General features: G+C 36.7%; 3 protein-coding genes across 5 annotated transcripts; 2 read left to right on the top strand and 1 right to left on the bottom strand.

Annotated features, from left to right (window-relative positions):
* Nucleotides 1–363: 363 nt before the first annotated feature.
* On the top strand, nt 364–5012 carry LOC121236445 (cadmium-induced protein AS8-like). Of its 2 annotated transcripts, none has more exons than XM_041132874.1 (4): nt 364–582; nt 814–941; nt 2605–2851; nt 3046–3412. In XM_041132874.1, exons 3-4 carry the CDS (start codon nt 2611–2613, stop codon nt 3282–3284), a joined length of 480 nt encoding a protein of 159 aa, XP_040988808.1. In that variant the 5' UTR covers nt 364–582; nt 814–941; nt 2605–2610; the 3' UTR covers nt 3285–3412. The 2 variants fall into 2 exon arrangements, with proteins under 2 accessions (XP_040988808.1, XP_040988809.1); XM_041132875.1 differs by lacking the exons at nt 364–582; nt 814–941 and adding exons at nt 2488–2495; nt 4272–5012 and having other exon boundaries at nt 3046–3321.
* A 2466-nt stretch (nt 5013–7478) lies between these two features.
* On the top strand, nt 7479–13503 carry LOC121237346 (MOB kinase activator-like 1A). The gene is made up of 7 exons (XM_041134053.1): nt 7479–7642; nt 9174–9222; nt 9735–9843; nt 10061–10154; nt 11923–12056; nt 12142–12305; nt 13287–13503. The coding sequence occupies exons 1-7, from the start codon at nt 7620–7622 to the stop codon at nt 13359–13361; spliced, it is 648 nt and encodes a 215-aa protein (XP_040989987.1). The 5' UTR covers nt 7479–7619; the 3' UTR covers nt 13362–13503.
* A 1335-nt stretch (nt 13504–14838) lies between these two features.
* On the bottom strand, nt 14839–17742 carry LOC121237826 (transmembrane protein 45B-like). Of its 2 annotated transcripts, XM_041134717.1 has the most exons (4): nt 17604–17742; nt 17093–17550; nt 15144–15487; nt 14839–15062 (listed from the first exon to the last, which is right to left on the bottom strand). In XM_041134717.1, the coding sequence occupies exons 2-4, from the start codon at nt 17437–17439 to the stop codon at nt 14995–14997; spliced, it is 759 nt and encodes a 252-aa protein (XP_040990651.1). In that variant the 5' UTR covers nt 17440–17550; nt 17604–17742; the 3' UTR covers nt 14839–14994. The 2 variants fall into 2 exon arrangements, with proteins under 2 accessions (XP_040990651.1, XP_040990650.1); XM_041134716.1 differs by having other exon boundaries at nt 14839–15487; nt 17604–17741.
* Between the last annotated feature and the right edge of the window lie 9015 nt (nt 17743–26757).

Raw genomic sequence — 26757 nt, 5'->3', positions numbered from 1 at the left:
CTCATTTGGATACAGAAATCATCTCAACTCATCTCATCTTATAATTATAATTTTTTTAAATTTTCACATAAAATATAATAAATAATTCAACTTATTCAAATATCAAAATAATAATAGTAATATTAAAAAATAAAATTTTAATATCTTATTTCATCTCATCATATACAAACTAATGCAAAATTCTCATCTCATTATTACAACTTTTTAAAATTCTCTCATAAAATATAATAAACTATTTAATTTTTTCAAATCTCAATTTAATTTTTTCAAAATTTTAAGACAATACTAATATTAAAAAATAATATTTTAAACTTTCATATAAAACAAAAAATTTTCATATCACCGTCAAAACCTATCGTTACTCTTCTATCAGACTATAACGCACAACACGAGACGAAAACTAATTATAGCTTTATACCAAACCCAGTGTATCGACCGAGTCACTTTCAGTCCGTGCGATCTTCCATTTCCCATATCTTTGCTGGTCATCCTTCCTCTGCGCCCTCAGCCCCCATAGATTCAAAAGCTGTTCCAGAACTTACTACAAGAAAAATGAAAGACAGAAACACGAACGGAGACAAAGTAATCCCCATGCTCTTATTCAATATTCCAATTTATATTTTCTTTTCTTCGTGTTTTGATAATTCTTCTTCTTCTTCTTCTTCTTCTTTGTTGTTTAGCTCATTCTCTGCTCAAGAACGGAGACAAAAAAATTTCAGTTTTCTTTTTTTGCTCTGCTCAAACATTTGATAAAGGAAATTTTAGGTTTGGTAATTTTCGTTGCTGTTTTTTTTTTTTCTAAATTATGCTCAGAAGCCAGGTGGAGCATAAGATTTATTCGGGAGCAAAGCCGAACATTAATGTCATATGCTGCATATTAAACTGGTTGCGCAGATCAATGTTTCTGACTGGCGATGAGAATCGAATGATTGTTGATTGAGGTGAGGTTTGGGATAATTAGCTGAGATTAAAATATTATTAGAATATTAATATTATTATTGTTTTGAGATTTGAAAAAGTTGAATTGTTTATTATATTTTGTTTGAAAATTTGAAAAAATTATAATGATTAGATTAGATGAGTTGAGAAGAACTCTTCCAAACGGGGCCGAGTGTGTCGTTGTAGCTGCATGTGGGAATTTACTATAGTCTATATGTTTTATTTATGGAAAAGCATAATGCATGTGTATTTGTGTATGTGTCTATGTATTAAGAACATTCAGTAAATTGTAGGATGATTTCAGCGCATTGTTTGATTTTGTCTCTTTCCTGAGTTTAATTTTTCTAACTTTTTTATTCTACTCTATTATTAAAAAATTGATATTGTTATTTTTGTCATTACAGTATCATTGTCTGTAGTTGTTTGCTACAATAGTAGCTACAGCATAATAAAGAGGAGTGAAAAGAAATATGATTATTGTCATTTTTCTTGTACAGCTTTCCATCGTTATAACAACAAAATCTTTGTTCAATTTTGTTGCCAACGTATGCTGTATAGAGGATCTTAATTTTTTTAAGCTCATCATTACAATTTTCGTGCATGGAAGTAAAATCAAATTTCTATAGCTTCATTGGCATGTAGTGTGATATTGTTTATGTGTAAATGTGAGGAATGCATTTTGTTTATTAGTATATGCATTTTGTTTCATTCTTTACTCCATCTGATGTATACAGCTTCATATAAAATTATAAAAAGCTTCATATCCACTTGTCAAAGAAGAAGAAGAGTGCTTAGTTGTTTATTAATTACCTTTCCAATGCAAGGGTAGTGTTAACTCTGGTCAATGAAAGCTCAGTTGATGCCCCAAAACCTCCTAGTTCATGGGCCTTCTAATTTATACGACATAACTTTGGAATTTGAAGGCTCAAGATCCCTCACATTCACCCATTTTTATTTTGCAAAAGGCAATTACTTTTGTGCTTAAAAGCTTCTTGGAAGTTAGTTTTTAAGTCTGGTAATATGCATGCTTGGTCCTTTAATTTTGGATAGCCTGCCATTTGCAAAACTCTACTTTGGAACTTTTTATTGTGCTGCACTCTTTATACTTATATAGACCTTCATTTCCATATTTAGCTTGAGCCACAAGTATGAATATGCTTTTGAGTGATTTTCTATTCGTCCATTGAGGAGAATATAGGTGGCACTTCGAAATCATTTTCTTTACAATATGACGGCAGCAGAAAATTTCTTTTTCCTTTTAGATAAACATATGATTCTTTATGTCTTGTAGTAACCAAATAATTACTTAAGATGACTGAGTAATAGGTGTAGAATTGATCTAACACTAATATCACATTGAGGCCCAGTTTGTATTCGCAAGTCATCTCAACTCATTTCAACTCATCTCAACTCATCTCACTACTATTCATTATTATTCATCAACTTTAACTCACAAATCTCACTACTATTTACAACTCATCTCACTACTATTCACAACCCATCTCAACTCATCTCAACTCATCTTTGAATCCGAACGATACCTGAATGTTACTAAGGTGCTTTGGTCAAATACAAGTTATATGTTTGTTTCTTCTTCTTCTTCTTCTTCAAATAACTCTTTTCAATCATTTTCCAATCATATCCCTCTGTCATCTGCGATCTCAGGTTGTAATGATTATAAAAGGTTTGTTCAGGAGATATGAAAGATGGAATCCTGTACATCCAGCGTTTGGAGCCTTCTGGGGCATGGGAATAGGTATTGGTTGTGGTGTTGGATGGGGCCCTGGTTTTGGTCCTGAGGTAATTGGTTATGTTGGAGCTGGCTGTGGTGTTGGATTTAATGTGGGCATCACTCTGGCGGGTTTTGGCATTGGTCTACCTGCAAATTCCCTCTTTGAAGCTCCATACAATGGTATATAGTATTTTGTAATTAAATCATTTCACTTGCTAGATTTCATATTAGTCTTGAATTGTTTAGTTTCCCCAAATGAATACATGAAGTGTGAATGATTTTTATGCATGTACATATTGAATGTTTGTATGTGTCTGCCTGAGTTAAGGACTAGTATTGAGTGCCAAAGCTTGATGACTGCCCTTTTTTGGCAGCTCTCATGGCTACAAGACATGGTGCATTGGTTTTAGCTCGTTTTAGTGGCCTTCTCTCTGCAAAAGATGTTGCAGGAGATGGCTGGAGTATTCTTTCACCCTGCATCCCTGGTCTACAAAAAGAAGCCTGTAGAACGTTCTTGAACTTCAAGCAAAAACATTTCTCAGACAAAGAGGTCGACTCATATAACTGGAAGAGCAAGAAGCCAGTCCCAAAAGGCCCATTTCGGAAAGTTTAAAGAATGTTTGGTCGTCACTTCTTCCACCATCGCAGAGGTTAAGCAAACAAATGTAACTTGTTCTGTTTGTAGTTGTACAAATATTAAAATTTCTAATGAATTTGGAGTTGTTGCTTGAAATTGGTTTCCATTGATTTAAAGTGTGATTCTTGGAGGGGGGGGGGGGGGGGGGGGGGGGGGGGGGGGGGGGGGGGGGGGGGTGTTGGGTGTGGGGGAGGTTGGGGGTGTGGGTGTTTGTCTTCTGCTCTTTTCATAGTTTGTTGACTGTGCTGCATTCTATAATTCACATCTTTCCTGTGCCAATTTGCTTGCTTGTATTTGTGGATATAATTGACCAAAATTGGAACTTTGGAAGCTAGTAGGAGGTTTTGTTGGTATTTATTGAACCATATATGAGCAATAAAGTGATTTTAAAGAGTTAGCATCATGAAGTTTTTTGTCTTGGGTGTTGAAAAAAAACTATACCTGGTAAATGAATTAGGAAGGTAGGGGAGTCCTTGATCAAAATGATTTACTGAGTTTTCAAGCCTGAAGATACACCAAACTCATGGCAAACCATAAAACAGATTTAAAGACCAAAAATCATCACAGACTCTTGTTATCTTTTTAGCAAAGACCAAAAATTATAACAGACTTGTGTTATATTTTTAGCGAAGTATGTCCCAAGTAATCTAAATACCAAACTTGTGGCAAACCATAAAACAGACTCGGAGGCATGAGGCTTCACTGAATTGTTTTGCTTAATTCTGTTTCATTTTTTAGTTTCGCTGAATAAAAGGCTCACATTTAGTTGCCTTTGTAATGCGTTCCCCATTCTTGTAACTCATTGTATACTTTGTGCCTATGCAGTTTGAAGATACTGCTGGTTTAGAAGATTAATTAGATTAAGTTCAATATTTTTCTTCATATTCAGGATTTCATGTTTCTTACTTTTGTTGATCAAGGAAGCTGAAACAAAATAATGACCTGTGCATCCCTCACTTTCAGGTTTTAAAGATGATTAATGCATTGCAGAACTCTGAGTCGTGTAGGCTCTCCATCTGCCTTCATTTTGATTTAGTCCATCTTGAGTCTATGCTAATACATGACTGACAGGTACTTTTCTTTAGGTCAGTAGATTCTTTTTTCCAGAAGTAGAAAAGAAAGAAAAGCAATGGCTCATTATCATTCCTAAGTTACTATTGTCATGCTTAGATGTTCCTCTGACAACATAAGACGTTCAAAATTGTTGGTAGTTCCCTTAATTTTTAGAAGAATATGGGAAACGAGACATAAAAAAGGAAGAAGAAATTTTCCCAAGCTTTTCGACTTTTGAATCTTGCAAAGCAGGTTTTGTGGGACAGCCAGCATCCATGGTTCACTTTGAAGAGACTCAACTAGAAAATATGCTAACTGGATTTGTGAGTTAGGGATTTAAAGCCACTGCTAGAAGGAATAGATTGTTCGAGTGTATCTTGATGATTTGAGACTTTGGTTGCAGATGAACTTTCTGCTGCGTTTCATGATCTAAATCAGATTTGGTTGAGAGATACAATCATTTTTAGGCTTTTGTAATTGTTTAGACAAGTAACTTTTTTCGAATTATTTCGGAGGAATATGATACATCCTCCTTAAAAGGATAAGAATATGCATGGCACTAACTTTCTATTCTTTGTGGAGGACAAAAGGAAAATATACACGCACTACTTTGATTGTTATACAGTGATCACAAGCTGAACTATAAGAGCAGGTGGTGGTAGTAATAGTGATCATAGTTACCTTTTGTGCCATAAATTTAAGAATTAGTATATGAATAAAAGGTGTTTTAAAAGCATTAGAGACGGTGGTTGAGGATTGTGATGTTAGTGGAGAGTTGGAATTGGTGACATGTTGTTGGAGTGGATGTCAAACAAGGTTTTTTTTTTGGGGTTGGTTTCGTTGATTTTCTGCATTGCATTGTATGGGGGTAGGTATTGGACATTGATGGTAGTGAGAGGCATCATTAGCCATAGTAGTGGTGGTATGGTCATGAAAGAAGACGATAGCAAGAGTTTTGTCTGCTCCGTCCGTAGATTAAGGTCCCATGTCTCAAGTTTATTAAGACTCGTATGAAAACGACCAAAAAAAAAAAGGGAGGGTAAAAGTAGCACTCAACTCTCTATTATGTAATTCATGATTGTGAAAAGGGGATTTGAACATTGGGAAGCATTTTTCAAGAGGGATTTTAATGGCAAAATGTATTGGTGTAAACTTTTTTGTAAGTCAATAAATAAATAGAAGGATTGACAACAAAAAAAAAAAAAAATATTTTGTTGGTATAATCATTTTTTAGACTACAAAAGTAAACCAACAAACTGACGTAATTTAATGTGATATCTTGATTGTAAAATTACTTTTATTGTAAATAATATATAATGTATCATATGAAGTTACGTCAATTTGTAAATTTAATTTTATGTGATTTTTTTGTGGCTATAATATTTTTCATCCTTTTTTAACTGACTGATAGTTTTAATTTGTTTACCCCCATAATTTGGTAAATTGCGTCTCCTTTTGTGATTTTCTTGCTTTCTTTAATGAATGGTTTCCTACATGAAATTTCTCTCCAACTAATTTTGCTCAGGAAAAGAAAAGAAAAAGATCCTATGAAGATGAGTAATAATAAATTTCCGGTCACAAAGAAGATGATCACCATTGAAAAAGATTCGACAATACCAAAAAAGTGTATGGACCAACTAGATCTTAACATTTGTGACGGAATAAAACACCACCCATTACTTGAAAAGAAATGTTACACTTCTTTCTTTTACTTCTTTCTTTTCGTCATCATCATCTAATATAATATTAAATAAGAGAGAGAGAGAATGGTGAGAGGGTGATAATTAAGAGGACGTGGGATATAATTTTTCTTACTTGAAAAATTAAAACGCTTTTTTTGTTTGTATTTGCAAAATAGAAGTGCTATGTCTATAAAGATATTTTACAAAAATAAATTCATATATTGACATAACTTACAAATTAATATAACTTCAAATGATATGTGAAAGAAATAAATATATTAAGCTTGTAGTGTTTTCTAAGCCCAGCCCAAGGAGAGACTCATTAGGAGGGAAGAAACAAAAGGTTGAAAAAGGTATTAGGGTGTTAGGAGGAAAAGATGGGAGTGAACATAAAGGAGTGAAGTGATATAAAATAAATGGAAGTGACATAAAACAAAGGGGCAAGAGATAAAAGGAACGGACACATATGACTTTAGAAACAGGCTTGTGAGAGATTTCACCATTTTCAATCTCACCATAGAGATTCCAGCGAGAGGAGGAAAACCAAAGAATAGAACTAAGATCTCCATTGTATAGTGAGGATGAAAGATCACGAAAAATTGTAAACAAGTATATTATAGTAGATTATCTCTTTCTTGAACCCCCGTGAACGTATGTCGAGTGTCAAACCATGTAAATATGTATGTCTCATTCTATTTATTTTTTCTGCATTAATTTACTGTTCACTATCACGAATGTAGGCACAAACACCTTACAGCCTTACCAGACTACCGTTGGGAGCTTCACGCAATACCAATCGAGGCATAGAACAACCTCAACGAGTTCGAGAATGGATTTTTTTTCCTTTCGGACTGTTGTGTTAATTTTAGACGTTAACAATATGTTATATCTACTTAATAATAAAAATAATTTTATAATATAGTTTATTTTTATATAAATTTTTTGTGATTAAATCATTTCTCTTTATAAAATTCATGCGTGAACTTGTATACATGGTCAGTAGTTACCGGGACGGGCTGCCGGGAAGTACTTTTTTCTATTTTTTTAATATTTAAAGAAAAAAAAAAGGGGCAAAATGCACTCTCGGTCTGATTTGAAACTCATGCATCAATCTAGGATTTGTGTTACTGTGTATCCTAAAATTCAATCAAAATTCCATATATATAAAACTCTGCACAGGCTGCCTGCCGCCTGGTTCATTAAGGCCGTTGAATTGGAAAGCCTATCACATCGCCCGGAAATAGGGGCATGGTGAAAGGGCCAGAAGCAATGCGTCCCAAAATATCCCTTAAATAAAATATTATATTTGCGAACTCGCGAGACCTCCCTGCCCCTGTGCTCGATACGCAAACAATGGCATGTTCGGGGGCGTCTTTGAAATTTACCCAAAGAAATAATAATGACAAAAATAAAGGAATAACAAAAATCCAGAAAAGCTGCTGGGTTTTATTCCTTACTTTTTCAGTTTTCAATCCACAGCCACCTGAAGAAAGTCCGAAGTCGAAAGACAATCCCAACACCCAAACCTTCCTTTAGATTTCTCTGCCTCTGTTTTTCTCGCTCTCTCCCGCTGGCCATGAGTCTCTTCGGTCTGGGCAGGTATAATTTTTCTTTTTAAATGAAAGCAAGATGGGTAATTTTTTTAGATATTATTTTTCGTTGGAAATTTATATAATTCTCTCTCTCTCTCTCTCCATCTTTTTTTTTGGCGTTCTTATTGTTTTCTGTGTTTCTGAATTCTGCGTAAGATTATGAAAACGATTGCATGGTTTGTGACGAGTTATGGCAGATCTGTGTACTTAGTAGATATAAAATTAGCGATTAAGATGTCTTTCGGGCTTTCTTGACTTTGACGACGTATTTACCTGGCATTATGCCTGTGTCCATGCTTATGATACTAATCTTTAATGAAAATTCAATCATTTCCTTTATTTTTTCTTTTTTTTACAAGAGTTTTTCCTCTGATTGGTGTGATTCAAATTGCCAGTAAAGTGGTGTATATGCTCTAAACCTATGGGCATTTGCTGCAAATGGATTATGATCACTGGTAATTTGGTCATAGTTGTGACCAATTCCGCAATACGTAAACACTTCTTCTGTGATATTTACATTTCGGATTTATTGTTAGTATTGCATAAAGATTCTGTACACAGCTTTAAAAAAAAAGCACTTACATGGGAGTTGTCCCTATATGGGCGGGTAGCTGCCCTCCCGCACCCCACCCCTGCCCCCAACCTGCTCTACTCTTCCCTGCTGTTCAATCTGATGGAATTTTACCCTTCCATCCGCAGAACCACTTAAAACCAATAGCAAAACACAAAAAAACTGAAACCCTCCAACAGACTGGCCGATCTCTGCGTGACTGACCCCAGACCAGACGTGCTGAAAAACTCATGGCTGTGGATCCTAGACGTTGAACAAGAAGAAGAAAAGAGAAGAAAGAAGAATGTGAGATTGAGTTAAGATGAGGATTTATATATATATATATATATATATATATAGCAATTCAGGTGGGGTTCCGCCCGCCCGCCCTCCCTCCCTCGGGTAACATAACCGATTGCCAAACAACCGGAGGGAATCCCACCCTCCCACCCGGTTTGCTATATATATATATATATATATATAAACCCTCATCTTAACTCAATCTTACAGAGTAAACAAACTTTGATATCCAGTCTCTTTTTGAAAACTTGCTTTTACTTATTAAAAATATCTCACTTGAATGGGTCCCAAGCAATGCTGCGACTGCATTGTTGGTTTCATACATTGAAGATTTGCAAGGGCAAACAAAATCTTGAAAAAAAAACCCACTTTGCTATCTGAATGTTACGTGTATGATGTACCATAGTAGCATGGGGGTCCCACTCCGGAAGAGAATGAACAGAAAGAGCAGGTGGCAGCTCTTGTGATCTTGACAATTACTACAATTTTCAAATATAGAAAAGCTCACAGAATTCATTTCCTGCAAGCTTTTAATCTAAGGAATCTTACACATGCTCATTTGGTCTCGTGCGAAACAAATAATGGTATATTCGAATTGATCGAATGCATAACCAAGGACTCGAATGCATTTGATTAGTTATATCTTTTTCACTGATATTTTCCTTCTCTTTATTTTTTTGGCAAACAGAAACCAGAGGACATTCCGTCCAAAAAAGAGTGCACCCTCAGGGAGTAAGGTTGTTTCTTCTTTTCTTAACTACTAATTTGATTATTGACGGTTATTAGTCTCTCATGATTTATTAATTTGTATCAGTTGACCTACTTATATAAAAAAATTAATTTGTATCATTTGACCTTGTAACACACACACATGCGCACACTTTGTTTCTGCGGGTGCTTATATGTTCTTATTACTGTTGCTAAATCTTGTACTGCTTACTCCTTCATCCCAAGAGTGTGCTATTGACAAATTCATGGAGCTGATAGAATGATTCTGTCACCAGTTATTTGAAATAGATGTTACTATGAATTTAAAAAAATAGGTCTTATATGTGAGAGTGCATTCAGTGGTGTCTTACCATCACTTATTGGCTGATTTACTTTATCCAGAATTTATTTATCACTTCTTAGTGTCCCCCCCCCCCCGGCGGTGTGTGTGAAATACATTTTCAGTACTCGAACTTTGCAGTGAAGGTGTAATATTACTGGTATAACTGAAGGTACCGATCTATGTCCTGTTGTGATGCAGGGGGCACAACTCAGAAAGCACATTGATGCCACCCTAGGTAGTGGAAACCTGAGGGAAGCAGTAAAACTTCCTACTGGAGAGGATTTAAATGAGTGGCTTGCCGTCAACAGTAATTATCCTCTCTCATGCACTTTAGAAAGTAGCCTGTGAAAGCTTAGAATATTTTCTCCTTAATCAGTTTAGTATGGTTGTGTGCTAGTTTGCTGTATTGGCTAATCTATAAAAATGTTCTTTGGCCGGTGCTTAAAATTTCCAATTTCAAATTTATTTCTGCTGAAATCCAAACCTGAATGTGATGTTTTCTTTGTATTTTTTTTCAACTTCAGCTGTTGATTTCTTCAACCAAGTGAATTTGCTCTTTGGTACGCTCACAGAATTCTGTACTGATGAGAATTGTCCAACAATGACTGCAGGCCCCAAGTATGGCATAATATCGAAAGTTGTTTTTTACCTCCCTTTCCTTTCATGATATTTAGTTTTTATGGAAATGCGTTAGTGTGACTTTCCATTTATATTTCTGATTTTAAAAGAAACTCTGAAACCTAAAAGTAAAAGCTAACTCCATTATCTACTATACTAACAAATAAAGTGATAGGTCAATTTGGTTTCTCACCCAATTCAATATTGTCTGAAAAACTTCTAGAATCCAACTTTGTTAATTAATGTTGGTCTATCTATATCATTTATATCAAATCAAATATGTAAATAAACTCCTTTTCTTCCTATCATTGCCTGATTTATCTCTCACCTCAATTATCCACTGAGGCACTGTTTATGTTTATCTCTCACACCTAACTGCCACTTCATCACCTACTTTCTTTTAGCCACTCAAGCGTTTTGTCTTCACAACTTGTACCGCATGTAAACTTAATTAAGCTGTCGATTTTTGCAATAAATCTTCAGTATATGGATATTTTCAGATAATTTTGCTGAATGAAGAGATATGGTTCCAGATGTGATTACTATTTGCAGTATATATTTTTTAATAGGAAGAATATTCAATATTTTTTTATTTAGAGAAATTATATGTTATAAGCATATCAATCTTACTGACTATGATTTGTAGGAAACATCTTCTATTGAAAGTTTGAGGAGATGAAACTTGTTAGGGCATTCAAAAAGAAAATAAAAAGAACCCTAGGAAATGAAAAGAAGTGCAGAAGTATGGGGCATGGTACAGTTTATGAGTGAACTAACAAGTCTGATAGTTCTACCATCTATAATTCTGATGCTTACAGAAAAAAACCTTCTATAGATAAATATATATATATATATATATATATATGTTTAAGTTTATATGGTTCCTGACAGCACAATTGTATCCATATGCCCTGTCCAAATCTTCGGTAGTTGCTCTGTGTGACTCTGGTCCCTTGGTTGAAGCTTGGCATTTATGTCTATGTTTGTTAAAGACAGGATAGGATTGTTTCATGCATTCTTGATTTTATAAGTTTTGCATATTTCCTCCTGAGTCACAGGATCTGTAGGTTAGTTTACTGTTACCTCACTTTTATTTCAACTTTATTTTAAGTATCATTTTCATTTCCACTTTTCTAGTAAAATGCTTTTTATGATTTTGTTAATAAATTGATTTTGACAGGTATTCTTGTTGTTATGTCTGTTAATTTTGGACAATTAACGAGCATAATTGTTGTCAACAATTGATAATTTGTTTCTGCCCCCATAAAAAATTAAGGTCAGTGTTGAATTAATATTTCATGTGTTGTACCTGGTCAGGGCTTTCATTCAAGCTTCTGTGACTTCTAATTCTTTTCCAATTAAGAGTGACTGTAGATGTCCTTAGATTTGGTTTACATGTGCAGCTCTTCTTTAGTTCTGTATCTTCATATTCTGTGGTTGGTATTAGCCTTATCTAACTCATTATTGTTTTGGTTAATCGATGTTTGATTTAGGCATAGAAGGTTCTCTTCCTTTACCATTGCGGTATCCAGCGTACTAAAATCATTTTGAAAACTTGCTCTTTCTTTTTCTTTTTTCTTTTTTTGTTTCTTTGGGGGGGTGGGAGGGAATTCCTTTTCCACCTTCTGCTGAGTCTAATTGGTTTTTATCATTTTAAAAGCTAAGGTTAATCCTACCCTTTATAAGTAAATCCCAAGTTTTAAAGTCTGCAGACACGTTTGTGCGGATATGGATATACAGTTCTAAGATACATATAATTTTTTTACAGATACGAGTATAGATGGGCAGATGGTGAAAAAATAAAGAAACCTATTGAGGTTTCTGCTCCGAAATATGTTGAACTTTTGATGGACTGGATTGAAGGCCAGCTTGATAATGAATCTATATTTCCTCAAAGGCTTGGTAAATCTGTTGTCAGATTTGTTGCTTATTTCAAATTTTTCTCCAGTTTCTTTTACTTATTTTTTTTCACAAAAAAATTTTGTAGGGGCACCCTTTCCTCCCAATTTCAAGGATGTTGTGAAGACAATATTCAAAAGATTGTTCCGCGTATATGCCCACATCTATCACTCTCATTTCCAAAAAATTGTAAGCCTCAAGGAGGAGGCCCATCTAAACACGTGCTTTAAGCATTTCATACTATTTACTTGTGTAAGTCTCTATACCTGAATGTATTTTTTTCTCTCTTTATCATCTTCTTTGGGAGCTTTTTTATGCTTTGGGTCTGATCTATATTGCATTGGTTTTTAATTTAAAAATTGTAGGTTTGGCATAACTCTTATGAGAATGAAACTAGATAAGACTCAATAATAAATAACTATAACACACTGCTAGCTTATTGGAATGTGGTCCATGATCATTAGCAATTTGTAAGTTTATCTTTTCTGTATTTTTTATTTTTTGATACGTCCAAAATAATTCAAGCGATTCTAAATTATTTTACAGATGATGACATTTTGTTCGTTAAACCAGAGTAAAATTATAATGATTAAATAACATTTTTATCACTTTTGAAAATGATGTGGTTTAATCTACTATATCATTCCCCAATATTATGCTGATGTGGCTTGTGGATTACTATTCCTATTGTGTTAGGCATAGTATTGGATTTGATTTCTTTTTTATTGGGTACAAAATACACCTATATTCTCGTGCATAAACTTTACCCTATTTAATCTCTGTTTTCTTTCAAGGATTTTGAAAAATTACTCTCTTTCATTAAGTTGATCTGCTCTACTTAACCAAAAAAAAGGATGATCATCTCCATTAGCCTCATCATTGGTCCAACTTTGATGCTTGTTTTGGGGCTATGTAACAAGTGCAGGAATGTAGAAGGGTTCCCACATTTTTTTTATTGGTAATAAATGTTTATTGATTAGCACAAAAGACAACTCAGGTACACGGAGTATACAAGAGAGACACCTTTGTAGAAGGTAAAGTGGAAGGCTTCCTGCATTAAGATCCAATTGTTTGTGATGTCAACTTCTGAAAAGATCGGTGTTAGGAGTTTGGACTACATTGTCATCACATTATTTGTGATCCCATTTTTATTTGATGTAAGAAATTATCTACAGTTTTTTGGAAAAGAAAATAAATTCTCAGTTGATTGTTTGTCATGCTGGTTTTTGGCAGGAATTTGGGCTAATTGACAGAAAAGAGCTGGCTCCACTTCAAGAGCTCATAGATTCCATAATTGTTCCTTACTAAATGGATTGGCTTATCCTGTAAAACATAATGATGTATTAGGGAAACTTGATTGAGCTAAATGAAATAAAACACTACTCAACTGTATGACTCTAGGGACTCTCTCAAGTTTCTTTATATTACAAATTCAGGTGCTTGTGCTGTATGCCTGACTGCTTAGATATTTTTGTGCCAACTTTTATCCTAGTGAATCAAGAAACTGTCGGAATCAAATGTGCAGCCATCGGTATTTGGAGGTTGCGGCAATGGCTAAACGCCAGCCAATTAGATGAATACATGGTCTGTCTTGTTTTCAGCTGGAAAAGCATTCCAATCTTTTGCATCTGCTCTATCCTTTGATTTTTCATACTGTTTCTCTACCAACTTTTCTCTACATGGACCAAGAAAACTTGATGCAATTGAGCAGCTGTTGGTCCAGAGTGTCAGAACTATAATTTAGATCTGTTTTGAATTCCATTTTTTCTTTTTTTGGTGCATTTAACATTAGCTTCAGTGCTAGTATTATTTAAACTCGTATTGGCTGGGTTCAAAATAGGTATTAAGTGCTGTCGGGTTTATTACCATTTTTAGAGATAAGTTCAGCATTAGCCTCATTGTAGTATGCAGCAGCTCCATGCATTCTTTATCAAATGGAAGAGTTTTTTAGTCAGGTTTGAGAGCCAAGATATCTCTTTGAATAGATTACCATATGGTGATGAAGAGTTTCTTGTAATGTAATCTAGCATACCAGTATTACCATTTATATTCAGTTGTAATAACTGAGTACTTTACAAAAAGATGGGGCCTGGGAAAAAAGAGAACTTTTTCAGAAAAAAGAAAAAAAGAAGTTGCTCTAGAGCAATTCAACTTTTCTCGTATGAGACATTTTTCTCGTCATTCTATTGTTTTGTTACATCAATAGCAGACATCCCTTTAGGGGGATTACATGACAGAAGAAAAACTGAACAACTTGAGCAGAAGAAGATGAAGAGAATGACAAAATGGTCTCTACATTCACCAGACTCGCAAATAGGGTTTTTTTTTTTTTTTTTTTCTCTCTCTCTCCCCTTTGGAAAACATCCTCAATCATGTCCGTTGCTGTACCCAAAATAATTGTCTCAAAAAATGTTGCCATTTACCTATTCCCAGAATCTATATCATTGTTGATTGTGAAGCCATTGTTCTAAACAAATTGCACCCCTTTGTGCATTTCACATTCGTAGTCCATTTCACAAATTGCACCCCTTGTAGATGAGATGATGTAAGTTGAGATAAAAGTTGAAAATTGAATAAAATATTGTTAGAATATATTTTTTTTAATATTATTACTGTTTTGAGATTTGAAAAAATTGAATTGTTTATTTTATTTTATGTGAAAATTTAAAAAAGTTGTAATAATTAGATGAGATGAGATGTGTTATGAAAACAAACGAGACATACTTCCGTCCAAACCAGAACCAAGATAAATAGACAATTATGATACCAGACCACTGCATCATGCTTCTTGAACAGCATATTTATCGTATTAAGTGCACAGATTCGAACTACATGCAAATAGAATAAAACAATTTCATCTCCAGAAGAGATCAAAATGCCTCTTTGAGAAGACCCTACATAACTGGGACTTCAGAAAGATCATACAAATATATACCCTACTCTAATCTTGATCTAATCCATCCTGAACAGCGTGCAAGCTCCGAAGCTCAGAATGCCCATATCGTGAAGCTGCAAAAGCATATGATCCCACAACAGCAACAAGTACGCCAAGGACCAAAGAAAATAGCTGGAAGTTTGCAAGCAACTCACCTCGGGCCTCGCTGTCTTTTGAGTGACAAGAGATCATCTGGCTTTCCTTAAGCCAACAACCATGTGGCATCATGGGACCATAGAGAGCGAAGGCAGTCTGATAGAACCAAAGACCCTGGAGTGTTATAGCAATGCCACTACACAAATCAACTGGGAAGCTGGTCGGTAAGAAGGCGCCAGTAACCGTGGACATTATGCAAAGCCCTATCAAGAGAACAAGCAGAAGGTGGTAGTACCCTTCAAGGCCTTTATGGGTTGTCGAATGAAAGTAGAATAGTAGATACTCTACAGAGAATGCTGTGGCAGCAATCAAACAAAGAGCTCCTTCTGGCAAGGGAAGAAACCTAAACAGAGAGGAAATGTTGAACAAAAGAAAATACAAAGAGGATAAGACAATAAAAGCCATGATTACAGTTGATAAATTTAATTTTAAAATCTTGTGGTGATGGTCAGGCAAAAGTTACCAAAAATTTACCAATTGCAACAGTAGGGTTCTAATATGATGCAGTGAACCTCTTTATAAAATGGCATTACTAATTTTAATTTCACTGGATTTAAAATGACACTGTAAATTGCCCATAACCATCAATCATTATTTTTTCAGAAACATTGAGCAACATACTGATTAAATTCAACCAATATTTAAGAAAAAGATACAAATAAAAAAGCAGGCAACATATCTCAAGTGATAAAGGCCTTGGTCTAGGGGGTATGCTCCCCTTAGGTCTGAGGTTCAAATCCCCATGGGTGTAAACAATCTCTAGGGGCTATCAGACTGGGAGATTTTTCCCTTGAATTACCCGAGGTGCACTTGCGGAAAACTCCTTGCCGAGGGCTTGTGCATCCCCAGGATTAGTCGGGACGCTGTTCCTGGGCACCCGGTGCCAATAAAAAAAAAAAAAAAAAACATATCAAGGCTTGATGAGGAAATCCGTTAAATGCTCCATGACTCAAAGGCTTACCACCATTCACATTTTATTGTCATGAGTTATTATTTATTAAAGTGTTTCCTACGAGAAATACGCAGAAATAAAGTGTCTGGACTCGCCAACACATTCAAATTTCCAAAATGTTTCTGAGCAAATAAATTATGGAACCCATCTAAGCAATCTTATTGTTTTACTGAAAGTGTATATCTCTTCATGCCACTAATAATATCTCTCAGACACTACATATTTCCTAAAGTAATTTTCAAACCGATCCAAAAAACAATTTTCAAAACTGATCTAATGGATCACCTCATTAGAGAGGAAAAAAAAAACAAGACAAAGAAGAAACATTTCTTCCATCTTGTGCACTTGGCATAATGGTAGCAATGATCGTACTCTCGGTTCAGACTAAAATCAGAGGGAAAGTTCGAGGAAGTGTATACTGGGGTTTTTTCCCTTGTTTTATAGCAAATGCACAAGTCATCCACCAGACTCCATTGTTTAAAACAATGGGGGAGATGCCGTTTGGTCCACTTAGCTTGCTGTGTAAACCCAAAAAACCTGGTTTCTAAACATAAAAAGATGGTATACACATTGAGGCTTAATTAGAAACATCAGGAGAGGAGGAGGCTAGAGGAAATCCCAGGCAAGCTCTCAAGTAAAACTGCCATCTGCAAAGGTTTACATGTTATATTCAAAATTCAGACCTCCAAGCTTCAATGTACATCCGCTAAATTGACCCAAACCCAAGCATGACTGCATAAAGCAGTTATCAACTTCTCAGTTACAAAACCGTAGCAAAAGCTGGTTTTCCTTGCGATCTAACATATATCTAATGGTCTACAATGAATTGGTTGGTATGCAGAAAATTAGAATTTGGGCACAATGAAAAAATTCAAACCGAGCAAGCCAAAATCATTTTAGGCTCAGCTTTTGCCGTTTCATCAATACTCAGGCTCCAAAAAGCTTAGTAGCTACATGAAAGAACATGAAATTCTCGAGACAGAACCTATCACTGACCTTGTTTTCTCCGAGAGCAGAGCAACCAAACCAAAGATGAAGAACATTAGGAGCATCCCTGAGTGCTCCAAATTATTCAAGTGGGACGGATTCGAGACATCATCGGCAACAAATTTGAGGTGGGTCGAATACAAAAGCTCAATACACATATCAATAAAAGCACCAATTGCAACAAAATAAAGCTCCAAATACTTGAGCCTCCCGTCAAAACCCGGCACGGGATTCCAAACCCGAACTCTGAACGTTTTCGGGTTCGCAACGTATCGAACCATAGAGCTCCATATGTGCCACACCCCAACCAACAGAAACAATGTTCCCGGCAGAACATGACCCTTGAAAGATCCCATTTTTCTTTTCTTTTGCTTCTTTTTCCAAAGCTTTTACAACTCTGAGATGCAATCAACTAATCCTTTGAAGTTTGGACTGTTCATCTGTCAAATTTCTGGGGTTTTCTTCGTGTTCTTAAATCAATATGGATTACTCAGCAAAAAATAATAACCAACCTGGATTTTCTGTTTCAAAAAGAAGCAGTTTCGTTTGTAGTAAAAATCGTCTTCACTTCTGTGGCAAACTTTTGGCTTCATGCGTTGAATCTTTCCTGTATCAGACTTTCCATCTTCACGAGCGAGAGTACAGACAGACTGTAAAAGTAAAGAATGATCAATGATGCTTTTAGGATAATGATGTGAACCTCACATGCGGCCGGGCCCGTCCATCACAAGAACATAAGAACATTAGATTTCAACGTCACATGCGCAACTTCCTTGTATTTTTTAGCTTCAAATCTTCAAGATCTGAGTATTTATGTAGAGCACTTTTGGACTGATAAAATGAGTTTAACCTTTAAAATTTGATAATTTTAACTTTAAAATATTGGTATTGAATTTACTATATATTCAAATATCAAGTTTTTAACTACAATATCTCTTCCTTCATTTTTAAATTTGTAGACCTCCTTTTCATCGCTAACCGTATTATTTTATTAAAAAAATTATTTCTTTGCCCGTGATGTCGTTATTTTTTTCCTTTCTTTTCCTCATCTTTCTTCCTCTTCCCACAAAATTATCTTCCTCTTCCTTTCACTGCGTTTCTTCCTCTCCCCCCGAAAATCCCCAAATCCCTTTCACTACCTTTCTTCCTTTGCCTTTCTTCATCTTCCCCCGAAATCCCCAACCCTTTTCACTTCTTCTCTCTTTCTTTCCGACCGAGCTAATAAGCCCTTACCGACCAAGCTTCCACCCAGCACCGCGTTACACAGTCTAACCCAAGAAGATTTTTGTAGATCCTCTAGGTTTGGTACTCACGGAAACAAAAGGTAATTTTTTGGATTAACTCCTTTTTTTTAGAGACTCGTGGTTCTGGAATGGGAGTCAAAGGTAATATGAGTTTCGATCATTTTTTTGTTAAATTTCGGAATGTATGTAGGCTATTTTGGTCTTCGCTGCATACACCGTGCAAACTAATTATAATTTCTTTGGTTGGATGTTGCTCTTTTTAATCAGAGGCGAGACTTTAGGAAATCGTTTAAATTATTTTAAATTATTTAATATGACTTTACCATTACGTTTAAATTATTTTATTTAACTTGAGGTTTTGAAATCGTTTCCGTTGGATCATTTTTGTGACCCAAGTTATGAGGATTGGACCTCATTTCTTTTCCCTCTATTTTTCTTTTCTCATTTTCTTTTCTCTTTCTTTTCTTTTTCTTCCTTATTTCCCCTTCTCTCCCGCACACGACCCAGCCTCTCTCCCTCTCTCCGTCCGTTTGCCTCTTCTTCACCCAGCGCCGCCATGTGCCGGCGGTGGTCGACACCGCCCGGCTCCTCCGCTCCCCCTGCTGCCGGCGATCACCCCCTCCATTTCCAGCTCCTCCATCGCCGCCGTTAACCACCACGAATCCATTGAAGCCGCGGCACTCTTTCCGCCGCCGTCACACCACCATTGGCCACCATCTTCACACCACTTCATCCTCGACCTCTTGGCAACCCATTGGACCCAACCCCAGCTCCGATCCGCCACCGGTGAAGCTCCACCATCTACATTTCCGATTTGGGTATTTTGGTCTTCTACCGCCCATTACGCCGCCACCCACGGCAAACCACCACCACCACTAGCTTCACCGACCTCCCTAGGCCCTACCCTATCAATCTCGGGTCTTCGTTTGCACCAATTGAAAAGTGGGTATTTGAGACCCACGGCCACAGTGCATTTTGCACTGTTGCGTTGCTCAGACGTCACTTCTTACAGCTTCGTGATCCTTCAAAAATTGCTATATTGCACTGTAAGTATTTCTCCAAAGAACTTTCGTAATTTAAATGTATTTTTACACTAACCCATTTCACTGTATTTTTGGCATGCCGGACTGAGTCCGAGGAGTTCGGGGGTCGGATGGATTTGTGATTGGAGTTGTTTGGTTGGTTTGGTTTATTTGGTTTGGTTGTTGATGAGTTGTTTTGATTGGATTTGTTGGGATTGGTTCTGGATGGATGTTGGATCAGTGTTGGTGCATGTTCATATTATTATTTCATGCATGATCATGTTTGTAAAGAAAACTGGGTTTTCGTGTATTGCATTCATGTTCATGTGTTTATGAAAACTGGGTTTTCATGTGAGAATGGATTTTGGGTGCGTGTGTATCACGACCCTAAGCCGAGATGTGGTATTAACTCGGTGGAGCTCCTCTGGTTACTCGGGAGCGGAATATACTGAGTAACGTCCCCTGGATTGTCGCCGGGCGACAATGGGATCGGACGAGATGGTCTCGTACCGACTCCGTGGTCCTTCTGCTGGCAGGGACTAGAGGATGTCTGGCCACGTACGCGCTGGGCGCGGAACTGGGCATCGCTCGTTGCGTAGTGTGGGTGCTTGGCCATGTACGCGCCGGGCGCGGAACTGAGCACCGCTACGAAGCCAGGACATGCGGATGGTCCATAGGGGAGGCCATGGTGCATATAGAATTAATGCATGGTGCATATGGAATTAATGCACTATTTTCTGGGAAAATAGTGCGAGTTGGATTTTTGAGTAAATCATTTTCTGAGAAAATATTTTACGGATATTTTGGGCCAAAATGGGATTTTGGCGTGTGTTGAAATAATTATTTTCGGGAAAAATAATGAGTTGAGTAAAATGCATATTTTTCATGTGCATGCATGTTAGTTGCATTTAATGCATTTTATATTACGTTTTTATTTGAGGTCATACTTACATGCGATACCATTTTGTGGTAACGCAGATTTTGATGCAGATGAGGAGGATGAGGGCGAGCCTGAGGAGACGGCTCCGCCCGAGGAGTGATCTGAGATCACTCGTTTGTTTATATGAAAACTATTGTAATATATTTTTATGGATGACTGTATAACTGCTATTCAAATTTTTACTGATGTTTGATTGTAAATAAATTCTGGTACTTAGTTGACTATCCGCTGCATTATTTCTTTTGTACACCGTTGCATGTACACACACTGGCACTTCTTTGGGATGCGTGACCGTGTTGTCACCATTCTGGCGTCTCGATCCCTGTGTATTTATATAAGGGGGATTGAGGGCGCCACAGGTGGTATCAGAGCAGTTCGGCTCTGGGTAAAACCACACGTCCCTTAGGATAGTACCAGAAAATTATTTTTATTATTTTAAAATAGTAAAATTTTTGTTTAAGTGGTGTAAGTTAAGTTATTTATTTTATATTATGAGTTTATTGCTATTTTATTTTATGTTAATTGATGTTATTTGATTTATTTTATTTTATTGCTTTAATTAGTGTTTACCTTTGGTTGAGTATGGTTTTATTGGCTTTATTTATTTTATTGTATAATAATTCTGTTGTTTATTTATTTTATTGTATAATAATTTTGGTGTTTATTTATTTTATTGTATAATAATTTTGTTGTTTATTTATTTTATTGTATGTCATTTTAATTTAATTGTTTTATTTTATGGCGGATTATTTTATTGTTTTATTTATTTCATTGTGAACTACTTCATTGGTTTTATGCATTTTGTCGTATGTTATTTTATTTATGGAATTTTATTTTATTTTGTTTTGTTCGAAATTGAAAGGCGGGTTAAGGGTTATGTTATGACAGGAAGATGGTACGACTGAGAAGACCATTGTTAGGCTTAAACATTGGTGTAGTAGGTCTGAACTCTTGGTGATTGGTTGTTTTAATATCAAGGCTTGAACATCAGGGTCTGGGTGAACTCTTTGGATTAGGTACTCAAGTTGCTGCTAAGGAGGGGGATAGTTTTTAATTGCTTAGAATAATTGGGGTTTTAGGTTCTGTAGAATTTATGTAGTGAGTCTATGGGTAGGAGGTTGTAAGTTCAACGAATGTCAATGTTAGATTTATGAGAAATTCATCTAAGGTTTGTGGCCCCATAGTTTTTAGGAAATAAGTTTATGGGATTCAAGGTAGTAGGTTCAACAAGCAATTAAGGGATTACTTAGATTAAAAGTTTTTGATCTTGCCGACCTCGATAAGCAATTTGATAACATTTGGGGTTTTAGAATTTACAAGTTTTATAAGGCGAATGTTTTAGATTTAAGTTCATCGATCTTGGGGATTTCAGGAAATGATTTATATCTGGGTTAAGGTTTTAGAATTGCAGAGTTGAATGGCTGAATTAAAATAGGATTGATCTGAATTAAGTTAGTGATATGAGAATTTTTTAGGGGAGAATTTCTTTGGAGATGGAAGATGTTGATCTAGTTCGGTTAATAATTGTTTTTTAGCTTGAGGTTACAGTGTCAGGTTGAGGATTTAATTTATATCAATTTTAAGAATAATAGATGGTGATAATTTAAGAAATGATTCTTATTGATTTCGAGGATATAGGTCTAGTGATGGAAATGGTTATGATGATCACCTGCATGTTTGGAGGATTATTGGTTTTGGCTAAGGGTGCGTGAGATTGATGTATAGTAGTAATTCAAGAGACCTTGGCTTGGAGTTTTTGGTGAGTTGATCGAAGTGTGCAATTGAAGTGGGTTACTCAATGAATCATGGTTGGGAATAGTTATTGTGATTATCTTCAGGAATTTAAATTTTGAGGTTATACTTTCTTTGGAGATTGAGCATCTAGTTGGTTGAATGAAGGACATTGTTATTTAACTTGAAAAGAGATTGATGGGATGTCATGTATGGTGTATGAAAAGATCTTCGAAGTTAAAGCTTAGGCATCAACAGTGGATAATATGATCAAGTATGTGAGTTAATCAAGTATTAGAATCCTTGGGTGATTTGCATTGGCTTTTGGTGGATGGATGATTTGAGCAGTAGGGCTTGCCTTGAGGTTTAATAGTGATGTGTTATTGAATGAGCTAGTCGTGCTAATACCAGCTTATAGGAGTAGAAGTAGCTGGGCGAGTTACCAAGGAGGTTTTGTTAATGTTTTGGTGAAGTCAATGGTGGTTCATTGTGAGTTTAGTCACCGTTAGATTAGATGTTGTTTAGAATGTGAGTGATGAGCTTTTGGGGTTTAGGTTGTCAGGTAGAAATTTATAGGTGCTCTTTTCGGTTCGCTAGGTTGGAATTGAGTCTTTTAAAGTATGTTCCTTATCGTAGATGAGATGAATGTATTTTGGGTTGAAGTTGCTTATTTTCAATTTGAGATGTTGAGGTTGTTTGATATTGATTTTCTGTCAATGATTATGGGTGTATTTTATAAAATTTGATTTTGATCAAGGCAGCAGAAATTAATTGAGGAATTTGAGTTATAACTCGTGGTTTTGGGAGAGAGAGTATTTTTCTACCAAATTGTGACAAGAGTTTTGGTTAATAGGAATAGAGCCACCTTATACTCGATGGTGTTAGTTTCATGAGGACATAAGTTTTATGCATGTGGCGAATATCAGAGTGCGCAGCAGAAGCGTGGTATTTTTGTTGTAGTCAGGAGTTCAAATTGTGCTGATTTGAAGAATTAATGGTGACTTGAATTTTGAGAAGATACTTGTAATTGGAGATTAATCATTTGGTTGTGCAAAATTTGTTACTGATGGTTAACATCGGAAGTGGCTATTAGGTTTCCAATAGTAGAATTCAATGAAGGTTTAGAAGTTGGAGCATAGGAGTTGATTGCAGTTGGCACATATTATTGTAAGGGCTTTTGATCATTGGAATTTATTGGATGTTGTATTAAGGTTCTCGAGGAAATGAGATTTTTGGATAGCAGTCACTCTAGGAATACTGGTCGTGATGTGTCATTGGGGGACTAAAATGAGTATGTTGGATAATGCCATGTTCATTGAGGAATGTGCCACGTGCCGTCAAGTTAAGGCTGAGCATCAAGGTAGACCTCAACCTCTCCCTATTCCAGAGTGGAAGTAGGATGATATTTCTATGGATTTTGTTGTAGGTTTGCCGAGGACTCCTAGTGGGAAGAACTCAATTTGGGTGATTGTTGATCGGTTGACCATGAGTGCTCATTTCTTGCCTGTTAATAATACTGACTCTTTGGGTAAGTTGACTCTGATATATGTCAAGGAGATAGTGCGTTTGCATGGAGTACCCAAGAGCATTGTGTTGGATCGGGACCCGCAGTTCACGTCCCATTTTTGGGAGAGTTTGCAGGCAGCCTTAGGCACTAAGTTGAAGTTTAGTACTGCATATCACCCCAAACGGACGGCTAATCAGAGCGTACTATTCAGACTCTGGAGGATATGTTGCGGTCTTGTATCATGGAATTCCAAGGAAGTTGGGAGAATCACTTACCGCTTATTGAGTTCTCTTATAATAACAGTTTTCATTCCTCCATTCAGATGACTCCGTATGAAGCTTTGTATGGAAGGAAGTGTAGATCGCCTTTATGTTGGGATGAAGTTGGCGAGAACAAATTGTTTGGGCCTGAGATAATTCAAGAAATGAAGGATCAAGTTCAGTTTATCAGGAAGAAGATGGCTGAAGCGCAAAGTCGCCAGAAAAGTTACGCAGATACAAGAAGAAGAGACTTATCCTTTAAAGTAGGTGATTGGATATATCTTAAAGTCTCTCCTATGAAAGGCGTTAAGCGCTTTGGTAAGAAAGGAAAACTTAGTCCAAGATATGTTGGCCATTTTCAGATCGTAGAGAAGGTTGGGTTTGTTGCTTATAGAGTGGCATTGCCGGACTATTTTGGTGGTATGTTCTTAGTCTGCTCTTAGTTGAATCTTATTCCTGTCTTAGTCTTAATGTTGACATTGCCAATTTCGAGGACGAAATTTTTTTTTAGGGGGAGGATATAACACCCCGTATTTTAGTGTATTTTTATTGAATAATTATTTTTATTTTATTCAAAATTATTCTCTTGTTTTAAAATTATTGGATTTTAATTGGATTATTTTTTAGGATTTTTTAATTGGTGAAAATTAATTTTTATGTGCTTTCTTAATATTTATTTATTGTTGTGCATTTAAATTGTTTTTCATATTTAATTAATTATTGTGGGATTTAATTATTTCAATTTGACTTTACCATTACGTTTAAATTATTTTATTTAACTTGAGGTTTTGAAATCGTTTCCGTTGGATCATTTTTGTGACCCAAGTTATGAGGATTGGACCTCATTTCTTTTCCCTCTATTTTTCTTTCCTCCTTTTCTTTTCTCTTTCTTTTCTTTTTCTTCCTTATTTCCCCTTCTCTCCCGCGCACGACCCAGCCTCTCTCCCTCTCTCCGTCCGTTTGCCTCTTCTCCACCCAGCGCCGCCATGCGCGGGCGATGGTAGACACCGCTCGGCTCCTCCGCTCCCCTGCCGCCGGCGATCACCCCCTCCATTTCCAGCTCCTCCATCGCCGCCGTTAACCACCACGAATCCATTGAAGCCGCGGCACTCTTTCCGCCGCTGCGCCGCCGTCGCACCACCATTGGCCACCATCTTCACACCACTTCATCCTCGATCTCTTGGCAACCCATTGGACCCAACCCCAACTCCGATCCGCCACCTGTGAAACTCCACCATCTACATTTCCGATTTGGGTATTTTGGTCTTCTACCGCCCATTGCGCCGCCACCACGGCAAACCATCACCACCACTAGCTTCACCGACCTCCCTAGGCCCTACCCTATCAATCTCGGGTCTTCGTTTGCACCCATTGAAAATTGGGTATTTGAGACTCACGGCCACAGTGCATTTTGCACTGTTGCGTTGCTCAGACGTCACTTCTTGCAGCTTCGTGATCCTTCGAAAATTGCTATATTGCACTGTAAGTATTTCTCCAAAGAACTTTCGTAATTTAAATGTATTTTTGTACTAACCCATTTCACTGTATTTTTGGCATGCCGGACTGAGTTCGAGGAGTTCGGGGGTCGGATGAATTTGTGATTGGAGTTGTTTGGTTGGTTTGGTTTATTTGGTTTGGTTGTTGATGAGTTGTTTTGATTGGATTTGTTGGGATTGGTTCTGGATGGATGTTGGATCAGTGTTGGTGCATGTTCATATCATTATTTCATGCATGATCATGTTTGTAAAGAAAACTGAGTTTTCATGTATTGCATTCATGTTCATGTGTTTATGAAAACTGGGTTTTCATGTGAGAATGGATTTTGGGTGCGTGTGTATCACGACCCCAAGCCGAGATGGGGTATTAACTCGGTGGAGCTTCTCTGGTTACTCGGGAGCGGAATATACTGAGTAACGTCCCCTGGATTGTCGCTGGGCGACAATGGGATCGGACGAGATGGTCTCGTGCCGACTCCGTAGTCCTTCTGCTGGCGGGGACTAGAGGATGTCTGGCCACGTACGCGCTGGGCGCGGAACTGGAGATCGCTCGTTGCGTAGTGTGGGTGCTTGGCCATGTACGCGCCGAGTGCGGAACTGAGCACCGCTACGAAGCCAGGACGTGCGGATGGTCCATAGGGGAGGCCATGGTGCATATGGAATTAATGCATGGTGCATATGGAATTAATGCACTATTTTCTGGAAAAATAGTGCGAGTTGGATTTTTGGGTAAATCATTTTCTGGGAAAATGTTTTATGGATATTTTGGGCCAAAATGAGATTTTGGCGTGTGTTGAAATAATTATTTTCGGAAAAAATAATGAGTTGAGTAAAATGCATATTTTTCATGTGCATGCATGTTAGTTGCATTTAATGCATTTTATATTACGTTGTTATTTGGGGTCATACTTACATGCGATACCATTTTGTGGTAACGCAGATTTTGATGCATATGAGGAGGATGAGGGCGAGCCTGAGGAGACGGCTCCGCCCGAGGAGTGATCTGGGATCACTCATTTGTTTATATGAAAACTATTGTAATATATTTTTATGGATGACTGTATAACTGCTATTCAAATTTTTACTGATGTTTGATTGTAAATAAATTCTGGTACTTAGTTGACTATCCGCTGCGTTATTTCTTTTGTACACCGTTGCATGTACACACACTGGCACTTCTTTGGGATGCGTGACCGTGTTGTCACCATCTTGACGTCTCGATCCCTGTGTATTTATATAAGGAGGATTGAGGACGCCACAGCTGCATACACCGTGCAAACTAATTATAATTTCTTTGGTTGGATGTTGCTCTTTTTAATCAGAGGCGAGACTTTAGGAAACTCAATGTTTTTCACGACTAGTCAGCTAACCTGAAATTGTTTAATGGTTGGGATGAGATTAATTTTTGTGGGAAGGTATTGGCTGCACGGGTATGATTGAAAAGTGGATGAATCAAAACTTCCAAAGATTGATA

This window comes from Juglans microcarpa x Juglans regia, chromosome 6S (assembly GCF_004785595.1).
Source record: "Juglans microcarpa x Juglans regia isolate MS1-56 chromosome 6S, Jm3101_v1.0, whole genome shotgun sequence".
Lineage (NCBI taxonomy): Eukaryota > Viridiplantae > Streptophyta > Magnoliopsida > Fagales > Juglandaceae > Juglans > Juglans microcarpa x Juglans regia.
Note: the sequence above shows the minus strand (reverse complement) of the source record. Positions and strands in the feature narration are given on the sequence as shown.